The 23,557-nt window shown below is 37.1% G+C and overlaps 1 protein-coding gene across 3 annotated transcripts in view; it reads right to left on the reverse strand.

Annotated features, from left to right (window-relative positions):
• The window catches only part of LOC306907679 (teneurin-3), a gene marked incomplete at its 5' end in the record, with an annotated part of 74,741 nt that extends 63,379 nt beyond the window's left edge, over window positions 1–11,362 (reverse strand). For all 3 annotated transcript variants that reach the window (XM_079479967.1, XM_079479969.1, XM_079479968.1), the window contains 2 exons: window positions 8,864–9,124; window positions 11,083–11,362. In XM_079479967.1, coding sequence (XP_079336093.1) covers window positions 8,864–9,124; window positions 11,083–11,362 — 541 coding nt within the window. The remainder of the gene's footprint in view (window positions 1–8,863; window positions 9,125–11,082) is intronic.
• Between the last annotated feature and the right edge of the window lie 12,195 nt (window positions 11,363–23,557).

Genomic DNA, 23,557 nt, shown 5'->3' on the forward strand with positions numbered 1-23,557 from the left:
TGTATTTTAAAGGTGACTTATGTTTAGACAAAGAAGCGGCCATCTATACTTTATATTTGAAAATGTGATCAATACCTAATTGATCGATAGAGTTGCTCAAGATTCATAAAAGTTTCCCCTTGAAACACAAAAGGAATTCAAAAAATACAACGTCAAATTTGACTGGAATTAACTGTCAGTCAAGTCTCTGCCTACGCTGAAATTTCAACTTGCTTATTAAGACTGCATTGAAGTAGGATTTCTAAACAACTATGGTTATCAACTTGCTTCCTGAACCTTTTTTATTTGTCTATGTATACAATAATAATCTTTTACATTGTAATCCATTTATTTGTAATATTTGGCATTATTGTGTGCTGCTGCGCATCCCTCTGTGTGTAATAAGCAGAATGTACGCACGCTGTGCACCCGCCTTTAGGCTTATATTAGTAACGCGCTCTATAAATAATAAAAAATACTGGGCCGTTGACGTTAGACTTCTAGAGGTTTCAGTTAGTCAATGGCGCTGTCTATTTCAGTTGCCGCAGAATGGACCCTAACACAAATCATAATCAGACTAGCAATGTGCATTTGCCATCTAAACAATGTGGCGTAGGATGTGAAAATGAACTGCGTCGAGCTGAAACTAGCAAAAAACACTTGAGTCGCGCCTGGCGCCGCATTGCACAGACTGCACTGTAGGGTCAAACTATCTTTAGAATACAAAATACTGCATTCACTTCGAAGTCACATTAAAAACGTGTCTGTTAAAAGTATAAATTCACATGCAAATGAATGTGGATTTTAATAAATGGTCTTGTTATACTTCAATCTATTTGCATTTGCTGAACTTCTTTTGACCTATCTGTTATATTATGGTGGCGGAATATTAAAGTTATTTTTTCGTTTCAGAAAAGAGTGTGCTACCGAGCAAAACAAAAGTATGTCAATCAGAATGTTATTCAACACACTCAAAAAAAATGTGATTTGGGGTTTTTTGCTGTGTGCACTGCCAAGTTGGGCCTGAGCCCATCAATAGTGCCAAAGACCTGGTAGACACTGTTTCCAGACAACTGCACAGCTGCATGACAGTTTAAGAGAAAACATCATTTAAAGTCTCCAAACAAAGTTGCAGTCTCATCACTGGATCAAACTGACTTCAAGAAACAGAAGGTAGTGCTCTAATATATCCATTTTTACCCAAGTAAACCCTTAAATGGCTCAAAGAGTCAAGCACTTTTAACAGTCTGAAGGACAAGTGAGGAATTAATTGGTTTGAAGGATTGAAGCAGCTCCGGGTGAAGCTAAATGTAAAATAAAGCCTGCATTATCACAATGAGTATGGCTGCATCCACACAACATTAAAATCTTCATAGCAATCAAACAACATCCAGATGGTAATAGTAACACGCATCAAGTTGTAGCCAAAGCAGTAAGATCACACCGCTATCATTTGTTTGTTAACCAACAGCGTAATCCCAGGATAACAGACATTCATGGATCCGCAATGATGGATGAAAAGTAGTTTAGCTGAGAGTCATCGTCCTGCAGAACACTTAAATTGCATTGTGAATGACACGAAAATAATAATATAATCCTGTGACATTCAGCATGTAATGAGATAAAAAGAGGCCGGTCTAAGGGCGATTTACAGTAGTGTTTTGAGATTGACTTGGTTTTATAATCCATGATGAAGGATCTAATGGCTTGGCCCTATGACAGGTTACAAGTACCGTGGCACGTAGCCCCTTAGCTTGACCTCCACATCTGACTCCATTTCCATTGACACCAAAAAGATATAGGAAGGGTAAATGAGATGTCACCCTAAAAGAAGCCGAGAGGCAACTTCCTCAATTTATCTCAGTGACCTACAAAGTGGGCAGTAGAGGTCCTGACCTGCACACGTCCCCCCTCGCACAGACAGGCAAAATCAATATCTTACAGAAGGAAAAGTGCCTAACAGACTGAAACATGGGTGGGCAAAGCATTTGAAGCCTGTTTTTGGTTGTGAGATAAAAGAAGAGACCAATTCTCAAAGAAATGAAAAGCGGATGAAAATAATCATTTGCATGGAATCAAATATGAATAAATAAACTGCAGCATTGCTATTACATAGAAGGTTATTAATAGATCTGAACTGTTTATACGAAGACATAAACAAATTCCTCTCCCAGTAAATGAGAGTTTGGATGATTGGTTTTGGCAAGCTCGTCTGTGTGCGTTACGTATGCAGGTGGTGAGCGCCAGATTTCACATCCCCAAGTGAAAACTGGGCGAGTGGGTGGAAGCTTTTATTTGTTTGACGAAAGCGAAAGAAGAATGATAGATTTTTATAACACCAGCAGATGAGTCCGCATTCCTTTCTCTCAACCTGTGACAGGAGATTTAAAACCTTGACTCTGTACTTATTTGCGAAAAGAAATGTTTGCGTTTGTTGAAGTGAGAGATGATTATTGACCTGCTGGATAGACTGATGTAGTTGGCTTACAACATATCAATCTGCCCTAGAAACAAAGCTGATGTTCTCAGTATGCAATCACATGCAATTCTTATGGGGGGAAAATATATACACTCTAAACATAGGAATTACATGTTAAAGAGTGTTTTTAGTACATGTTCGAGCAAATGTGTGTGTGATTGAATATCCAAACATTCAGTGTTTTTTGGCTGACCGTGGCTGGATTTCCCGAAGCATAAGAAGAATGTTTGTAGCTTGTATAATGATTTCAGTTTAATCTCTACGGCACGATTTCCAGAAGTTCTCTTGTCTAAGCAGTAGGTAAAAAGGTTTGTAAATTAATAAAAGCCTCAAGCCCGCGGGTTAAAATTATTAAGTACAAATTAAATGGATTTTGAACCTTGCTTTCACATTTCATTTGAGGCAAAGAAAAAGCCTTAAATAAAATTATTATATGAATGCATTTGGATTAAAGCGGCCATAACTCAGACAGTTTCTGTATCTCATGTTAATCTAGAGTACTTACAGAATAGTATCGCACCCGAGTCTTTAGTTTGATCACATTTATAAAAGACAGATACAGCTGTACGATTATTTCCGAAAATATGCGACGCGTACAGTTTGCCAAGAAAACACAGACATCCGCTTCACTTACCGCGTGCGGTTCATGTCCAGAATCTTTTAGCTCTGGGACCGCCGCTACATCTATCATTTTTAAATGATCTCCAAATACAGAGTTATATCCACCGTTTATATAACATTCATCACCCAAATGCAGCGAACAAACAACACATCTAAACTTTGCGAACATAGTGCACTCTCTCTCTCTCTCTCTTATAACATCGTATAACATTGTAAAGAAGTCAGAATGCATGACACACCTTTGCATCACCCATTTAACGAAAAGCCTTTTAAATAACATTTGAGAGTAACATGAAAGATTTATATATTTTTTTATTCCTATTATTTCTATTCCTAATGATGATTATTATTTTAATTTCACAAGCAATATGAGACCCTGGAACATAAACAAAGGCCTACATAAATGTTCATATAACAGACCACACCGTGTAAAATCTTTGGTACGCAGTCATTTATCTGTGTAGCTACATTAAACATCTAATCATTTAACGTTCGGTCTCACCACAAGCATAATGATTTTTCTTTGCTCAACTGAAAATACATTTTAAGACAATATACTTTAATCTTTGTCCGTTTTGTGCATTATTTATTATGCAAGGGAGACTAACAATTTATAGAAAGTGGTGATGGTTTTGGCCACAGTTCAGCACCTTATGGGCCTGACAGCTCCTGTGAAAAATGCAATTAATTTTACCTAATAAGAGCAGTCTGCCGGCTGGTTTGGGATCAGACATTGCAGGATCATAAAATGCAAAGTTAGTTAACATGATCCTAAAAGCGTGATAGAAAAACATTGCCCTTGAAACTTCCTGTATCTTTCTACAATTACTTTCCGTAACTGTGAAAGAGACACTGAATGAGTGAGAGAAAATAATCTATTTTAAAGCATTGTAATATCCTTAAAACGTAACATTTATGCTGTACACATTTTTTTATTATACCTCACTGGTACGTTTTTCAGCAAATATTTTAGATGCACCATAAACGCTGATGAAAACACATGTAAATGCCAAATTATTAAGTACAGCCAATTTTTTCTGTAATTGCTCTTGTTATTGTTGTGTCTTTTTTCTATAACAAATTTGATGCTTTGTAATGGATGAAATGCAATGCAACTGTATGATGAAATACATATATTATAAAACAGGAGCAACTGTTCACATTCTTGTAATGCTTTTTATAAAAAAAATGGTAGGAGGACACATTCCTTCATTTTCACGTCAACGTTCACGTCACAAGACTTTCCCCTCATCAAAAGACATAGCAGTCACTGCTCAATTAGAAAAACAAAAAAGGTGCGAATCAATATCTCGAATTGTATCCAGAACAATATTGCATTTATAAGTGGGAGCAACATTTTCCAAAAAAAAACAAAGCCCTGATAAAGACACCCTCCATCTGGGCTCTGGGATATAGCTAAGACCATATGAAGAATTGCACGAGCGTGGCATATTTTTTTAGGCCATCAAAAGCTAATCCTACTATAAGCCGATCAATTGTATTATATATAGCTGTAGACTGTAACCTTTAAGGAAAAGTCCTCTCACTAAACTGTAATAGAAAAAGCAGAGCAGACAAAGACACAATATGACACATCAGTCCTGTGCTGCTTATGAAACTAGCCGCACTGGCACTCTGTATGACCTGCTTCGCGGTATATCAGTCACTCAGTACTGACCTCTCATGGGTGTTAACATAAACCATCAGTCCAGACCAGACAATCCTACACATTCCCTGCCACCAGTAGTAATGAGAATGCATCAATCACATACCTCATCATTCTTTTGGTGTTTAAAGTTTTGCACTGCAGCACATAGAAAATAAGAAAACACTGCAAAAACTATACACTTGAATGGCTTTGCTGGCCATTTTGTGATCGTACCCAATTCTTTTACATTGCTAGAGAGGCTCATTGAATCAGTGAGCTGTCGAGTATGGTTGTACCCTCCTGAACATTCTAGGTATTGTTGTGGAAAAACTGAAATGCATATGGAAAGCAAGTGGGCCTTGATGTCCACAATGATCAATGGAGCAAACGAGGATTTCATAAAGAGGGGCGGGGCGATTGGTCCCAACCATGACAGATGGTTGGATAAGCATCCTGCCGAAAGGTGAGGGAGCGCCTACGTAGACACGCATACCAGGATCTGCCTTTGTCTCCCTCTTGGAGAGAAACCTCTAAAATGACGTCTGCTAGGAATTTGATATGCATTTCCATAAAGGGATTTTTCACATCCAAATCGCTATGCCAGATATAGATCATAGGAGCATTGTGCTAAATGGAAATGTGGAGCAGATAATACATGCCACATACAAGAAAAGAGTTTCTCACTGATCTCATAATGATGTTTCAGAACTAAGACTGCATCCCCCATTGGCCTTAGGGGGTAAGAAAATGTACACACACATAGCCTATATACAAACCTCTCGTGTGAACACACAAGTGCAAAAACTCCACACATAGGGGAAGAGAGAAAAAAGGAAAAAAGAAGCTTCAGGAGGCACTGTAGATCTTGATGGGGTCATTTATCCTCTGGTAAAAGCGACCGGGCCAGACAAAAGCAGGGGGCAGCTGGGTTTCCAGGCTATTTCCTGGCCAAACGAAGAGCTTCTCTAACTTTTGTTCACAGTGATGACTTTTGTCACAATGTCTTACTCGGCCAGACTGTGAAGGCTTCTAACATCCCTTACAGGAATACAAATTAGCTAAAGTTCCTTAAAGGGAAAAAAGTTCTCCCAACCTGGCTGATAGATGCCGTTGTTTTGATTTCTTTTGTATGAGGGAAGTCTGGCTTGAAGGTTCACTTACAGTAATAAGTACCGATCCAACATTAATTAATTCATTCCCTTTATAGTACTCGAAATATGTTCACTTGGTCATTAACATACAGTATATTCCAGCGTGCTGATTGGTATTTTCTAGTAATATACCGTTTTACTTAAAACCAGAATATATTACTTTTTCACTTTGATGTTTCTGGATGAAACAAAGAAAAGATCTGGCAGTTATTTTCAGCCATAATAAAAATCTGTATAAAGTACAGGATAGGGATTAATATTAGAGTGGAACATATTTTCATTCAAATAAATTAAAGCTTACATAAAGCATAGAATTGAACATAGTCACCTTAAACTTCAATTGCCTCTATTTACAGTTCCTGCGCTGAAATGCTTTTTTATTGGCTGTTGAAAGCAACACTGTTTATATAGGCCCAGAACCACCACTATATCTTTTTAAGTACGGCCCTAAACATGCATCATCCTAAGTGATACCAGCAATGAACCTGGTTTGGAGCTAAACAAACTCTGATATGTGACTCTCTACGGGGCCTGAAATTCACATTTGAAATAAGAGGGAATTCCCTCTTTAAATGTTGCGTATCTCGTGAAGATCTGCTGTTCTCAATATTCTCATTTTATTCTACATCTTATAAGCTTCTCAAAATTGTATGTACATAGTGCAATTATATGTAGTATATAATTAACATTAAGGTCCTTATCATTTGCATCAAAGCAACTTTAATAACTTGCATAATTCACTACCTATTTAAGTAACTATTTAGTCACAAGAGTTGTATAATTACAGAAGTGTAAGAATGTACTTACAGTGCCTAATAGAATGCACTGAAAATGTCAAAAGAGGAAATCCTTAGAAGGATCTCTGGAGCTAAATCAGTTATTATGTATAATAGCATAGATAATGATGTATTGAATACAAAACCGAACTAGACAGACACAAAGGGGAGAGAATCCCTGTATACTCAGATATGGACCGTGTCACAGCACATGTTGAGACACAGGGGTCTACAAAACTAGACCACCGTTTCTGACGATGCAGCATGCAGTGTAGACATTTTTTAAGGAGTCTGTTTAATCTAATTAATCTAGTTATAATCTAGTTTAGCCAAGGAGAATGAAGCAGAATCACCGATTTACCTGCAATGATTGGGGCTTGATTTTTCAAGAGTATATTAATGTACAAATATTACACTAGTAAACTATGTTTTGGTGTGTAATTGTTTGTAAGTTTTCCCCATTATGAGCGTGGAGCTTGTGGGATTGATTAAAGATATGCACAATGCTGCACAAAATGTCCTGCTCTATTTGGGTAGCCAAAGGTACACCTCGGCACAATTTACAGTCAGCTTCGAAGAGGTCTCTCTGGAAACTCATCCCACAGCTTTAAAGGTGTGGCTTAACAGTTTAGTCTGTAAATCAAATACTATACATGCATTCACATTAATTATTCTTAATCAAGAATTATTCTTTATTTTAAAAAATGATCAAAGATTTATAAAAACTAAGATTTATAAAAAATACAATATGACAATACACTCACTACATTGAAAACACTAGACATTTTGTCATTCTGCAAAGAGAATGGGAGTCTGGATACATATAGCATTGAGCAATGACCTCATACAGCTTTGACATGTTTTTTGCATACAGCAGTCTGAAGAGGGCTGGAAAATGATGGGAAGATAGTCTGAGAATGACTGAAGCTGAACGACCAAAAACTTGGCCTCATTCTCCTAATGGAACGCTCTGAAGCAGACAGCTCACTCTCAACTACATCATTACATTTCAAATCGAATGGACAAAATGGCAAAAGAACACACAGGTATTTCACAGGTACAGGTAGCTAGGATCTTGCACATAAAACTAAATGAATGCACTTAAATGCAGCTATATGGCTTGATTTATTCTTTAGTCACAAACATGCGCATATGACAAACTGCTCTTATTATAGCCAAAATTACTCACAAGTGAATTCTGTTATTATATTAAACACTATATCAGACCAAACGAAGAAGCAGCAGCAGTAAATAATGTCTAATATGACATATAAATTGAGCGTGTGCATTCCAGACGCAGTTTCCTTTGATCAATGCAGTGAACGTTGACATGAGACACTACAGACCCTCCATTAGAAATATTAAGCTTACATTCAGTAGCATAAGAGTTGTCATTTCTTTCCTGTTTTAAACAATATTTTCTGCAAGAAGTATCCAATCTTTCATATACCTGAAACAACTCAGTAGAGAGGAGCTAAATTTAAATTAGAACAAAAACTTTTTTTTTTAAATAGGATTTTCTGGCACAGTTGGGGACACTGTGTGTACATGAATCACAACAAAAGAAAATAAACCCCATCCAATACAGCCCACTGCACTCACCACAGGAAAAAGCTATCCCGATGCCTCCTCGAAAAAATCTAATTAAAATACCAATGTATGCTTTGAGATGCATGTATTTCATATATAGACCATTTGCTTTTTCAAAGGCACTTCCTAGTCCATAAGGCATTAAGGTCTTCAACGCAGACCAATTTGCACTTCAAACAAGTGGGCCCCTCTTTATCCAGTGTAGCATTTGTTCATGGGCCCAGCTACAACCCTCTGGAACAGCACACGTATATGAGTGACTTTAACAAAGCCAGCTGCGATTCACCACAGACCCAGAGGAAGTGTCTAAAGCAGCTCTCCACCGTTTGCTCATATGCTTCCGGAAATTATGTTTTTTTTTTTAAATGCCTGCAACTCCCACCGTGCCCCTAAGGGCGCAAACATAACCAGTCGGCCCATTAATATTGTCATCTCAACCAGTCATTGGCCACCAATTGTTACCCCTAGCCAATTACATCCCCGCCCTTGAATGACTCAAGGTGACTTTGCTGTGAATTCCTCATGGGTATATTGCCATTTTTGTGGTTTTGAGGACTCACGTGGCCAGCATTTATCTTCAGTTAGTTTAAGGTATGGGAGGAAAATCAGTGGGACTCACCATTCTCCTGTTCTGATTTATTGTCCTGCTCCGTGTCTGTGAGGGTTAAAGCAGAGTTGGACCGACTGGAAAGCCGTGAATCCCGTCCATGTGACTTAACCCACAGCATAGCGCAGTCTGGAGAAATGCCCCCTGCATTCTGGATATGGTCCGTTCCAATGAGTTGTGTGTGGTGACTGAGTCCAGTCTCAGCGCAGAAGCTTAGACCGCGACGAGGGGCAGGGCCACATATTCCAAGCTGCCTCAAAGAAAGACTCTGACCTGAAATATCCAAAGTGCATGTTTATTAAAGAGAGGAAATTAATAAACAGAATAACTGATAAATACATTCTTACACTGCACATTTAACTGTATTTTATTATCTTGTGATTTTCTGAACTCAACCATTTTTTGAAAGGTGTGGTATTGATGATGCTCAAACACACAATCATGTTTGTGAATTTCTATAGTGACTTTTTTCACAATTTCTATGTGTTTTAAGTTTTAAACAATACAAAAAGCAAATGGGAGAATACACAAAAAAATAGATCAACACATTAAATAATAATAAACAAAAACATAAAAGAATAAACTACTATTTAAATATTTTACATATTTTGTTGGGTTTCTTTTTTTAATGATTTGTATATTTTCATACATTTAAATTTCAATTTGTTGTAATTTAGATAAAGCAACATTTTTAAGAATAATCGATTAAAAATAAAATGACACACATTTTCCTTTAAAGGTATCGAACAGTACCGAAAAAGACAGTTTCGTCAAATCACAACACGCGTGATAACACAACAGAAACATTTAAAATGTAAACATTACAACATGTTTGTAAAAATCTTTGCCATCGCAAATGCGTTTAATTAAAAAATATAAAACCTTAATAACACAAAATCTAAATAAAAAACAAAAGCAAACATTTAGGCAAACATTTAGTCCAACAAAAGTAAACATTGAGACCTATTTTCTACTCTTGAAGTCATATTCTTCTACCTACGTACGAACATATGTTGGATGCTTACTGACAAAAATGCAACAGACTAGGTGACACATGAAAATGAATAAACTGGAATTCAATTAATGAGAACACTCAAGATACACACAGAGCTGACATTAATAACCACATAAGGGCATTAACTGAAATACACACTTTTTCAAGACTGCAATCTGTGATAAACAATGCAGGGCCAAATGCTATGATTTGGGCAGGCTATGATTAAATTCGTATGGTGGAACATTTGTTACACAAAAACTGGCTAAATATATCTCCCTGTCGTCTTTTGTGCCGATCAGGCAAACACTGTCGCTCATTAAAGACGTCCCCTTAAGTCTAACAATCTGAGGTTATGAAGCGCACTATAAAGCACAATTAACCAACTAAGAGTATTTCTAATGAAATTAAATTTGAATGAGCAGTATCCATCCTTCTACTTAAAAAAGGGTCTAGTCATGATAAACCATCAATTATTTATAAAATAGTTCGAAGGACTCTGTGAATAATCAGCAAGTAAGGGCCACATCTGCCAGGGGATAAAATGAAACCCTTATGCTCAACCTGAATACAACTATCAAATAGGAGCTGGTTAACTGTGAAGTACGAATATTAAGGTGATCTTTTTATAGTGAATTATTAGTCTTGCATATGCGTATATATTGGTCTATATAAGGTTTTATATATAAACATATATATTGAGGGTTTTATTTGGTAGTTGGCCATGGGTTGATTAAAATGTTATATTATTTCTTTAAACATTTTATTAAAATATTGGATTACAGACACAACATTATGGTCTAAAAGGACTTGATTATCAAACCATAATGTGATATTATTTTCGAACAAAATACATGCCAAGAATGGGGGTTGAGGTAAATCTCAAGATTTAGCTCATGTTTGGGTTAGACCGTAAGGTGAAGCTGGGTCACATTAGTGCTTTGTGATATATATGCCAAACTAGCACAATGCGTTAGTATTAACAGTTTTTACAATTTAGAAAGCTATTCAAACGATTCAAATATTATAGATATTTTATGAAATTGTAGCTCATCTTACTTTAGACAAAGGCTTAAATTGTACAAGCTGTACATTGAACATTTTTTTTTATTTTCTTATTTTAGCATATTTCAGATCTATTGGTAAATAAACTCATAACTAAGTTAAACTTAGTACAAAAAAGCCTGGGGATTTCAAATCTCTTCTTTTCATATTCTGAATGTTAAACAGTGCCTACCTGGAGCTCTGTATTCCTCTGCATCCCTTGGTACCATGTCTGGCATGCGATGCCCATAAAGCCCCTGGCTGGATGGGTGCTGATCAAAGGCCTTTAGCGTCTCACTGGAGCTATAGGACTTCTGGGTAACGACAGAAGATGAGGCTGCGTTACGACGGTTTCCGGGACCCTCCCTGTAGCCCTCCCCCTCTTCTTTATTTCCTTCCCTCTCTCCGTCTCTCCCTCGTTCTCTCCTGCTCCGGGAGAGGGAGCAGTAAGGCCGGCGCTCCTTCACCTCCATGCTACATTCATGCTGTGTCTCCCCTGTTCCTCCTCTTCTACACCTCTCACTTCTCTCTCTACCGATCAAGTTTGCTTGTTACTAGTGGCCAGTCTTTTTTGTTCAGCTCTTTCAACACTAAGATCCACTCCACCTGCTTAGAGACAAAAATAAGCATTTTAAATTAATTGGTTAATTGAAATACATCTTTGTGTGTGTGTGTGTGTGTGTGTGTGTGTGTGTGTGTTGATATATAAAGGATATTGAGATGTCATGACAGCTTCTGTAACATGTCTGTCATGTCTTTTCATTGTGTTTTGGTTTTGTCTGTTCCACTGATCTATATAAATGACAAGATTGTGTCACACTCTGGAGGGCTGAACACGATTCACTCCTAAAGAATCCACAGTTCAACAATTGAATAATAATAATCCCTGGGTCTGCGCTAGCGCCCACAAAAAACCTACTTTAACAAAACCGACAACTTCAACAAACACAACAACTAGACCTGACAAATATCAGAGAACAGCGGTATGTATATACAGTCCAAGGTTATGAGATACAGGTGTGAGTGTAATCAGGAGCGAGATTGAGTGCAAGGCATGACGGGGAATGTAGTCCATGGTGCTTAAAGATGGTAACGTGTGAACGGGATTGGCGTTGATGAAGGGGGCGTGGCTGACAGCGGTGGAGAGCTCGTTTCAGTTTGCTCATTATGTCATTACACTGAAGCTATCGCACCACTATGTTGGTATGCCCACACGTTCTATAAAATTAATAGGGAGTTATCACCCGTTTTAATATCTAAAGTCTCAAGTAAATTCTTAAAAGGCAAATGTCTTAAGCATGTAAATGGTTAATTATTTAAAGGCTGGAATTTCCCCCTCTTATTGGATATAGAGTGAGTTACGTTAATTTTCATTACAGTTGCGTACATATCAGATCATATGAGAACAAATGTGCTCATTCTGAAATCTAAATACAGATAAATGCAGGCTGTATATGTTCTTTAAGTCATGAAGCTTTATTTCTAAACATTTAAACATGTGCATTACAACAGTGTGTATCTCGCCTAGATGCATTGATTTCTATACGTCGCTATTTTACCCAAAATAAACATAAGCATTGAAAAAAACATCAGAAGTAACAATTAATTTAAACACACTAAAAACTTATCGCATGCCTAATAAGCTGAAAATCGAGTTATTTTAGATCGTCATTTTGACTGTAAGTCAATGGTGCTCTCTGTCAGTTGGGCATACCAAGATGGCGGCGCGGATATTTTCATTTTCTTACTTGGTAATTTTAACATTCAGGAGACAAATCACAAATGTATAATTTGTAACATTAAAAACACTCTCAGTGTCAAATTTGCAGAGAAGAAGAGTTTGGTTCCAAAATAAGATTTCATTTAATTATTTTTTAAATCATGTTTTTATTATGTTACTTAGTTGTATCTTTTTTATTATTATGGCTTAAATCAAACAAACCAACTGCAGTTTTATTGATAGTAATTGGAATTTACAACAAGAAAACATGATTTTTTAAAAATTTCAAAATAGGAGTTAACTCATTTTGGAAAAAACCTTCATATATTCGGATATATATGAAGAAGCTCCTCACTGCAGAACGCAAGATCCAGGGGGCAAAGTTTAATTACAAGTTTAGAAGTATAGACTGCATGACCGTGATTTACAGATTCACCGCAACAGTGATAAAGGACTGGCTTTACTCGGCCTCATCATGAAGTGTTTACACTGCAAGCGAGCAATAGGACAAAAGAAAAGAACCCACTATAATCATGCTATTTGCATTGGCTGCTGTGCACTGCGTAGGTAATTCCTGTTATGTTTTTTCTGTTTACTCTCTGTAATACTGTAGTACATACTTACTATAGTTGTTGTGCTTGTATAGCTTAACACAAATAAATGACGAGACACCCAATGGACTAGTTCAGTAAAGAATAATTATAAAGTTAACTGGAAATTTCCCCTTCTCATAAGGGCATTAAATCGCTTTCCCACTCATTCTCCTTCACAACTCCTTCCTGATGGAACATTCTTCATAACGTGGTCCGGTCAACCACATCTCTCACAACCTTCAAAATACTTCTTAAAACCCATATCTTCTGTGAATACTTGACAGACAAATGAAAAAAATATATTTAATATACACTAACCCTCTCACTTTCTCTCAGCAGGTAATGGTCTAGCTTTTGTTTGAGACTAGTAACTTTGTATTAGCACCTATTGTATTATTGCTCCTGTGTGACGTATCGCTTATTGCTCCCTAAACTCTTCGTAAGTCGAAATGACTAAATGTAAATGTAACATAAATATAAAATTTGCTCTCATATTTTGTTAAAAAAAAGAGATGGATGGCCAACCAAAACACTAAACAGGGTTACTCTGTCTCTATGGTCATTATTTACAATTCCAGAATTTCCTGAAAACTCCATACACTACAATAGAGAATTAATAAAGTCAAAATCTGAAAATGTACTTCCATCCTGTAATGACTATCCATCTTAGATGATGTATGTTAGATGGCTTGGGCGGAGCATATGTTAGCCCCTCCCCTTTAACTGTCAGTCCGCTGCAAGTTCCATTTTTTTGGATGGTTTTTATACATCCGATCAAATCGCAGAGAAAGACGAAAGCCACGCCCAATATTTTTCTAATTCAAAATTATATTTCCCTTGGAAATTCACCAAAATACGGAAGAAAAACTATCCCAACTTCTGATTCACGGGGACTTTAATATTTACTATGGTACGGTTCAAAAACATTGTAGCATCTAGGAATATAACAACAGTTTATAATAACTAATTTGGACTGGCACCTTATTACTGTTAATAAACACCATTACATGCTTTGATTAATGTTGATTGAGTTAATCCTTTTTTTTAGATAAGCAGTAATGATACATTTACCTTACATGTCAAGGGGTTTGTTGTGCCATCTCAAAATAATTGTGCACCAGCCGCCACTGGTCAAAACCATCCAAAAAAGCTCTGGGGCGAGTTTTATTGGTTTGCAAGTTAAAGAATATTCTAGGATTTCCTCTAGAGCAGATTGTGTTCTATCTTATCTAGTGAAGCAGTCAACACACAGAAACAAGTGGAGAACATACTTACCGTCAGTTTAAAGGAGTATGAAGAGGATAATAGAAAAATGAGAACGATAAAACACAGTAGAAGGGAAAAAAGCGACTACGTCAGCATTACTGCATATTACAGCCACAGTAATGGGATATGATTGGGGTAAAATAAACGGTGCACTTGTATCAAAATGTTCCTGTCAGAATGATTAAGTGAGCTGCTTTATAAGACAACATTTCAGGAAGATAGATTGAACGTAATTAAACTTTTAATTTAAGTCTCTTGTGGTGTTGTGCAAAGGTAGACTGTGCCATCTGAAGAGACCATCAGAAACTTCTATCCTTCATTGTACTGGACAGCACCCACTGAGTTGTCCTCGGGTAACACAGCCCTGTATTCAGATCAATTTAGATTAGCCAGGGGCAAGTGAGGCTCAGACACAGTGGTTCAGCCCTAAAATAATTCTTACAACTGATCTCGATATAAGATTTGCATCTAATTCATTAACACGACAAACATGACAACATCTACAAAGATAAACTTACTGACATCAATTATGTGATTCGATTTTTTTCTTTTATTTGCAGTCCCTCTTTAGAAAGCTGAAACCTTCTGAATCAAGGACACCAATCATGGTTGCTTGATTTGAGCAAATACACTAATCATTCACTTAGAATTTTAAATGTGAAGGACTGAAAGCAGGAATATAAATCACAGTACCTCTGTAGCGGTCATATTATGCTTAGATGGGCATTGACCCATGGGGCCACTGAAAAGCAAAGACTCAGCAGTAAGCAGACGGACCGGTGGGATCCATAGCAAGAAGCGACCAGGCAAAGAGATGTCACTTGACTGTACCACACTTAATATGATCTAATGCCAATGGCTACACTAAATCAGATTGCTGGCCAGCTGGTATAACTGAAGATAAGTGAGAATAAAAGTGTGAATACTGACCCTGGGGTTTGTCATTGACCAACACAAAACAACAGATTGCAGTCCTAATCAAACCAATCTGCCTAATGAAAAGCAAATATGGCAATTTCACTTTTACAATTCAAATAAAATTCTAAATGGTTTTCCAATACCTTCAGTAACCTCACAGTAAAAATGCTTTTATCTAACATCCTGTTTAACTGTGCTGGATAACAAGCAAAAAAAGCTAAGTATATATTTATTTACCCCATATTACTCTGGAAAACGTTACTTTTTACATTTGTGCAAACCTAATAGATTCACAATAACGGAGAGAACAGCCAGATAAGACATCGTGACTTTGAACCAATGCAGTCACCCATGGATAAATAAATTGGTGACAACCTTCATGACCCATCTTTCTTACCAAAGCACATTGGATATTCTGCAGATGGTGTGAGAGTGTGGGTCTGACGGCTGAATGTGCACATCTATAGCAAGTCTCTTTGTTCGGTAATTACATTTCATTGGGACTAGCTGTGGATATCGGATTTCACCTATGACCCCATACTCCATAAATAATGATCATCATAGCAGTGTCAGCTGACAAGACCACTACTCCCATCTATGTTGTGTGCTCAACTTCATATCTTCATTTTCAATCCCTTCATCGGCCTACTTCATCCTCACATCCACCTTATCAAACTTACTATGCCTAAACCTGCTTATTTATTTTTAAGATTGTATTATAACGTACTACAACGTTCCCATAATCTAATCATATTTGTACTCCTTTTTAATGGTCACTCTGGGGTTTAGACTGATTATTTCATAAAAATTATAACATTATTTGGAAAAACTGTAGACTTTTTTACTATTCTGACTGACTTTAATCTAGTGCATAATAAAACTGTAAAAATTAATTGAAAGGATTAGGTAAAAAAAATGTGACCTAAGTAGTAAGCAAACTTTTCAACAATTAGGTTAGTTTTCACCAGCACTGAATGTTTGATTATTTTGTTATGGAAACTAAATAAAATATTATTATTTTGAGAGACCAGCCTTTAACAGTATCCAGTTACTTCTCTGGAGTATATAAAAAGCGTCAAGGCTGCTCATCCAGTGAGATATTGGATGGTAGTTTGGTGAGAGATGGCCAAGGGGGAGATGGTCTGTAAAATCTCTAGCAAAAAGAACAGGCAGACAGGATAATTAACAAGCGTTTCGATCGAAACATTGCATACAAGCATCCTTGGTCAAATGCGTTTTTAGTGTATTTTTAAGAAGCTCATATGTTTCGTATTTAAGAAAATTCTGCAATGTCAGGGTACAAATAAACCAAAATCAAACTTTGACAGCACTTACTGAATTTGAATAAGTACCTATCGGCCGTTAACAGTACGTTCTATATAGCATAAGTGGGTATGAATACATTTTCGATATTTATTTGGTTTACTTATGAAATTTGACCGTTGATCAGCTCCCCGTGGAATCATGGGAAAGAGAAGTGTCCATCCGATCCACACTCACGAATCTCGGCGGAAGTAGTTTCACTCTGTTTCTCCCCGAGTTTCCCCATGGACTTTATTTCCCACGATCCTCCACTCTCCCGCCCCTGTCACTCGTCTGCAATACCCGCACCTGTCAGCGATCCACTCATCATCGGATTGCATATATTCTCACTCTGTGCCTTTGTTCTTTGTCCTGTCTTGTCAATATTATACTCGCTTGTTTTGTATCACGCTTGTTTACAAGAACATTAACAGGTGTTTATGTGTGCCTCCTTATCTGTGGTCCGTGACAGAAGTAGACCATTCGGGTATTTCTCGCCTACTGTTTTTTGCATACTGAGGTTTCAGACAAAATATTCATGACTCATACTTATTTTCACCTACTATATGGTTTGGAAGTAGGTGATTTCGTACGCAGCGAATAACTCAAATATACTGAAAATTAGGATCATTTGAATTGAAATTTAATTTGATTAAATTAAAATGAAAACACTTCTAAGCCTTATGATCTTTATGGTTTTACATGAATTATACAAACAAATTTCTCAATCTGTGTATTGTACAGAATCAAAATAGAGAAAATCAGGCAGGAAAAAAAATAACAAAGTAAAACATATAGGCCTAAATGTAAAAAAATTGAGTTGCTGTAGAGACAAAAAAGCTAATGCACTCAATATGTATTTATAATTTAGCTTATTAACCGAATAAAGTATAAAGCCTTTAAAACATAGTGTATTATACAGGTCTATGCAGACATCCGACATATGCAGAAAGCCAGAGAATAAAACTCACAATGAAGGAAACTAGAAACTAGATCCACACTTATTTATATATTTACCAGATGCAACTAAAGAATGGGTCAAATCATATATCACTCCAAATGAGTTGCCTCTGGGGAGAAGGCTGCTGCAGACAAAAAGCACCCACTAAAGTAACCTGATGCAGTAAGTTCTGCCCAACTTCTTGAAAATAACTTGGTATTCATTAATGGCATAGTTTCACCACATAGACATCAAGTCATCCTGCCCGTTATTTAATACAGTGTACATGATAAATTCTCTGAAGTAGTCTGTAAAAATCTGTCTGCACCAGAAGGCACAATGCTGATGTTAACATCTTTGGCAGCTATTATATATTTATGACAATGATAATATAGGATGAACAGCCATGCATTTTCCTGCACAAATCCTTCAATCGCTCACCACAGTCGGCAACAAGCCGCTAAAGTTCGCTCCAGGATACTAAGTGCACATAGCCCGGAGAAATGCAGAACCCGCTCCCTCCATCACTGTTCCCTACCCCACCCGTTCTAAGCTTTACTGTGGCCGTCGCCACCGACAACAGCTTGCTTTGACAGCTTTGCATAATTCATGCTCTGCACTGCACTCCCTGAGCCCAGCCCAGCACCTCGCTGAGACAACGGAAAAAACACAGACAGGAAACAAGGGCACACTTCCATTAGCCAGTGCCTGTTCCCACACTAGACTGTTGCACCCTGGGATAGTGCCACTATTGTCTGGTGGTCGTTGCTTTCACCACCGCTACATCATGGTGGAGATGCTAAGCGGCAGACACAGATGTACACAGGCATGGAAGAAGACAAATCCACTTGTGTTCCTCTTTTTCAGTATTCATGACCTCAAGGCTGTCTATTTCCTGGACTTAGATCATTTGTGTAAGAGGTTTTCTGTGAGCTTTAATTTCGAGCATTTACAGTCAGATGTGCTTCCCACGTCTATACCAAGCTGTGCAATACACTCAGAATTGATAGAGTGATCTTAAATCACTCTTTAACACCAAAAAACGTACCCATAACTTTAATAAACTGCACAGTAGTGAACAAATAATGTAAGACTCAATTCTTCATGCAAGATAACGATATCCTGAATGGTAAAGTTAAATTACACCAATTTAAGAACTTCAATTCCATTCTAAATAACACAGTTTAAATCACTGCACTTGAATCACAATTAAAAGAGCACAGAGATTCATCAAATGTTTTAGCATTGGCCTTAAAGTGATCAAACAAAACTTTTACAATTCTCCTTATGTCGGCATATAAAGAGGTGGGAACAAGGTTATAGGTTATGATTGCACGCTCAACAACAGAACACAGAGATAAAGCTCTTATTAAAAAACATCACAATGAAATGTTGTGCTCAGCAGTGCAATGGGCTTTTTACTCTAATTCCTACAGTTATAAAGATCCTGCACTCTTTTATACATCTTAGGATTCCAGAAATCCTCCGTGCCGAAATTAAAAAAGCATTGACATGCACACGGTCTGCTGTATTATTATACGTCCGTGATTCACAGGTAGAACAATAGGAAATTTCCGGTTTGGAAGACTTAAATTTGAAAAAAGTTACATTAGGAAACTGTTAACTTATGAAAGTATAATTTCAAATACGGTAGAACTGCACTTCTATATACCACTGTTAAATTGAACTATTTTCTCATTTTTCCATTTCTCTGCTTTAAGTCTCCCCATAGGAAACTACCTGGGGTTCTTCCTGTGAAACGCGGAAGTCACGCATGCATACATTACACATACATTAATCTATGATTTTGCCTATAATACAACTATATTTTTCTCTCATGCAGCGCACAGGATCCATGTGGGTAACAAACTATGTATATTTATGTTATTATGTCCAAACATTCAAGTGAAATATTTACATTTAAACTGGAGAAGCTAGTAGAACATACAAATAAATGGCTGGGAAATCCTGTTTTGTACTTATTCATTTACGAGTCAGCTGATGAACGGTCAATTGAATGTGTTGCTGCTTCTCTCTGCTGCTCTGCTCAGTGAACAGATGCATATGTGATGGGAAAGTAAAACCCCATGCTTACAAGGCAGATCCTTCTCTACTAAATGAAAACTATGATTTCAATGTTTACCAGAGGATTTTGAGAGACTGTGGCGCTGATGACGTCACACACTAATTAGAATATGTGTGACGTCATCATGACGCTGTTTTAAATACTAAGATTAAAATGTAAATGAAAATTCTATTCATGGTGGCCAGTGTTGATAGTCCAGCAGGCCGTGATTTGAAACAATGGCGGAACATACTAGATTATGGCAGACCGCCATAGTCTAATTAATGGATGGGAATCGATGGATTTATTTAAAACATAAATTTAGGGGTACAGTTGTGAATGAGTCTGAAAAGCTGGTCAACTTAGTGACAAAATTGCTAAGGTAGCAACACTAGTTTGCATGCTCCTGTGTGTGCATGTTGCAGGGACCAAAGCAGGGGTGATGGTGGGGAGTCTGAATGATTCCAAGTGACCGAAACAACAGCACAAAGAACATTATTTAGATATGTGCGTAAATTATGAGAAGTACAAAAATATTTTCAATTAGTTTTGAAACTATGGCCAAACAAACAGGGCACTAAGGATTTTTTCTACTGGCCCGGTCAACAGAAATCTCCAAATTTTAACTTAAAAATTAACTAAACAGTAAGTGATAAAATAAGAACAAGTAATTAAAGTATTTTGTAACAAATACACAAATAATCAGTGTTTTCAATGAAATATAGATTACATTTTTCAAAATCTTACTATAAGTTATAATTTAATTAGTCAGAAACTGTTCTGACTCAATCATGACACTGTCACAGTTATCCATTTAAGACATAATGGACTACTTTTACAAGGATACTTGCTAATATGGGCAGTTTGGCATCATTTTATGTGCATATGTCTGTTTAAGAGTAAGACGACGTGAAAGAGAACTCAGTTCAGTATTTTGGGCATTGTCCGGCCACGTGCATATTTCAAACATCCTTTTTTTTGAGAATATCTAAATAAGCAAGCCATAAAAGCGTGCATATTTTACACATTCGTTAGGATACAGCTTTCCTGTAACTCAGTGGTTAGAGCATGGCGCTAGCAATGCCAAGGTCATGGGTTCGATCACAGAGGATTGCACATACTCAGATGTGTAGTATAATGTATTGTAAGTCACTTTGGATAAAAGCATCTTCCAAATGCAAAAATGTAAATGTAATGATACAGCACTGGCCCCATTGGGCAAGTGACACGTCTATCAACTGACCTGAGTCTGTCATGCCAGTCCCCGGGCAGTCCTTGTTGTTGAGTTTTTATGGAAATGGAAAACACTGACATATACGTTTTTACTGTAAATGTGCCGAGAGCTGGTAATTATACTGATATTCAGTACAACTGCATGTGGGTAGTTAACAAATAAACCGCACGTGTAGTTTGGTGTGACAGCAACATTTTTGGGAAAAAACTATGCAGATAAACCTCTCTTATGCTATTTCATATTATAAATATTAATATTAATAATATAAAATAATTTATCATTTACAGTTTGTTTTCTAATTTGTTGCTGCCACACCATAGGACAACACACGGTACTTTGTGTAATATAGTTGGGTTTTCAGTTTCCCACCCTACCAAAGATGAATCTGGAGCAAGAGAAAACTGATCTTGCTTCTAAAAACCCGCTCTCTTTCCTGCAGGCAAAATCACACAATCCGTTCCCATTCTACTTTCTATTGCAAAAGACAACCCCAACACTTTAACTTTCAAAAACCTGCTCCTCACCCTTCCTCTCTTCACCGCTTACATTCTCTGGTTGTTTTCATTACAGAAAAGTATTAACTTTCTTGATGAGGACCATATCGCCTTGCATTTCTCAACCTATTTCTCATAATAAACCCTTTCTGCCTTTTACTCTTCAGTTTCTGTTCCGATATAGTATTATCCTTTGACTGTCATCTCAGTGGGACATTAATGTAAATCCCTTGGTTCCAGAGCTGAGGCACTTTGGAAAAGAGATACTGGCGAGTTTCATTGCATGGTCAGCGCACTTCCTGCCTGTGGCAAATCATAGGCTGCCTCCAACACAGCAGGAGGCAGGCAAGAGAGCTCCACAGCAAATTGGAGAGCGGTATGGGGAGTGTGAGAGGGTGGGTGATGAGGGGAGAGTGAGAGAATGAGGAAAGAGAAATTTAGGAAGAGAAACAAGGATGTTATGGAAAAGTGTACTGTAAGCAGCCGAGCCTGTCATAGACTTTAGGACATCTATAGCTTAAGTCACAGACACAGAGAATGTGTTTAACTTTAAGCAGTTTGCTTACACACACAAAAGCACACAAAAAAACAGGCTATAACATAAATGCATGACCAGAAATGCATACAAACACTTTTGGATGCTTCAAAGACAAAAACTGAAACACCAATACATCACGCCACAACCTTTTGTAAAACCATGTAAAGTGTCATGTAAAGATGGATGACTAGCAATCCATCTCAATTCTGTACTAATAAGCACATTCCTTGAGTGTGAAACACAATGCACAGGAGACCTTGGCTGACATTTATTTCAGCATAAAAAGGTTGTGTGACATTGAGAAAGCCTGTTTCTTTTATTTGCTAAATCAAATTTGATATACCATTGTGATTTTTTTATTAACTGCTTAAATTTCAAGAATGTGTTCAACCATCAAGTAGAACCACTATACAGTTCTTACTACAATAAATTACAGATCCAAAAATGCCTGCATTGCAATGATGACCAAAACAACTTATTCTGAAGGACAGTTTTTGAGTCTGTGCGTCAATCGCAAGCATTCATTTCTGTATTTTAGCCATGACGCCCGAGACAGCGAACACCTAAAAGACATTAGAGAGGATTTGTGAATTTCTTAAAATCCTGATTTGTCCTCTGCTCAGCTATAGTGGCAAACCAATTTGAAATGACATTAGTTTAAAGAGTAATCAATATGTAAAGCCTTGTTGACATGCTGGAGTCCACGAGGGAAATCAGATGTCAATTTGGCCATAGGATCTTGCAACTGCAACTGTCGACAGTGCTTTGTGTGGCATCTCCAATTATTTTACAGTGCTTTTAAATTGATTAGCCATTATTTCTTGGAGCTGTTAACCTGTGTTACATTGCTTGTAAACATTTATATGTGTGCTTGTTAAAACATTTATCAGCCAAAATAGAGATAAGTCTAATGCAAATGGCATTACGCATAAGGAAAATGTCCAAATCCACTCCAATGTAAACACAATACGAACACACTTACAATTTATTTACCATATTGAGAATTCTTTGAGAATTCTTTGGATGGACGATAAATCCAATAAATCCATTACAAGCCGTGATAACCTGGACAATGTTAAGCCGACGGAGATCAGGTCTGTCCACTATGATTATGCAGAATAAATGCAGTGTAAATGAAATACGCAGAGGCTAGCGTTCTGGCAGTGTGTGTTTGTCAGGGTACATTAACCTGCGCCTGTTTGCTTAGCACTGTTGAAATAGGCACTGATGGCTGAGCTACTTTCATAGTCTCACACACGCGCACACACACTCTAACTCATTCTGTGCTGGACTAAAAAATAACTTCACTGGTAGTGTTTAAGTAAATAAAAAAATATTGAAAGAAGTGAACAGGGCTCTCCTGTTTAATAAACTGCCAAAAGTCACATTGTGGCATCAACAAGTCTTTCAGAGCAACCTTTTTTAAATTAAAACAAGCAAAAATGTCATTTAAACTGGTACTGGAAAAGACTGAACAGGGCAAACGCTGGAATGTAAAATGGAATGTATTCCACGGTCTGCAAAATGTATTACGATATCGTCATCCAAGAGACCTGAAAAAAGAATTTGAGTAATTCTGCAAGACACAATAAATAAGA

Source organism: Barbatula barbatula (assembly GCF_947034865.1).
Source record: "Barbatula barbatula genome assembly, chromosome: 18".
In the NCBI taxonomy this organism is placed as follows: Eukaryota; Metazoa; Chordata; class Actinopteri; order Cypriniformes; family Nemacheilidae; genus Barbatula; species Barbatula barbatula.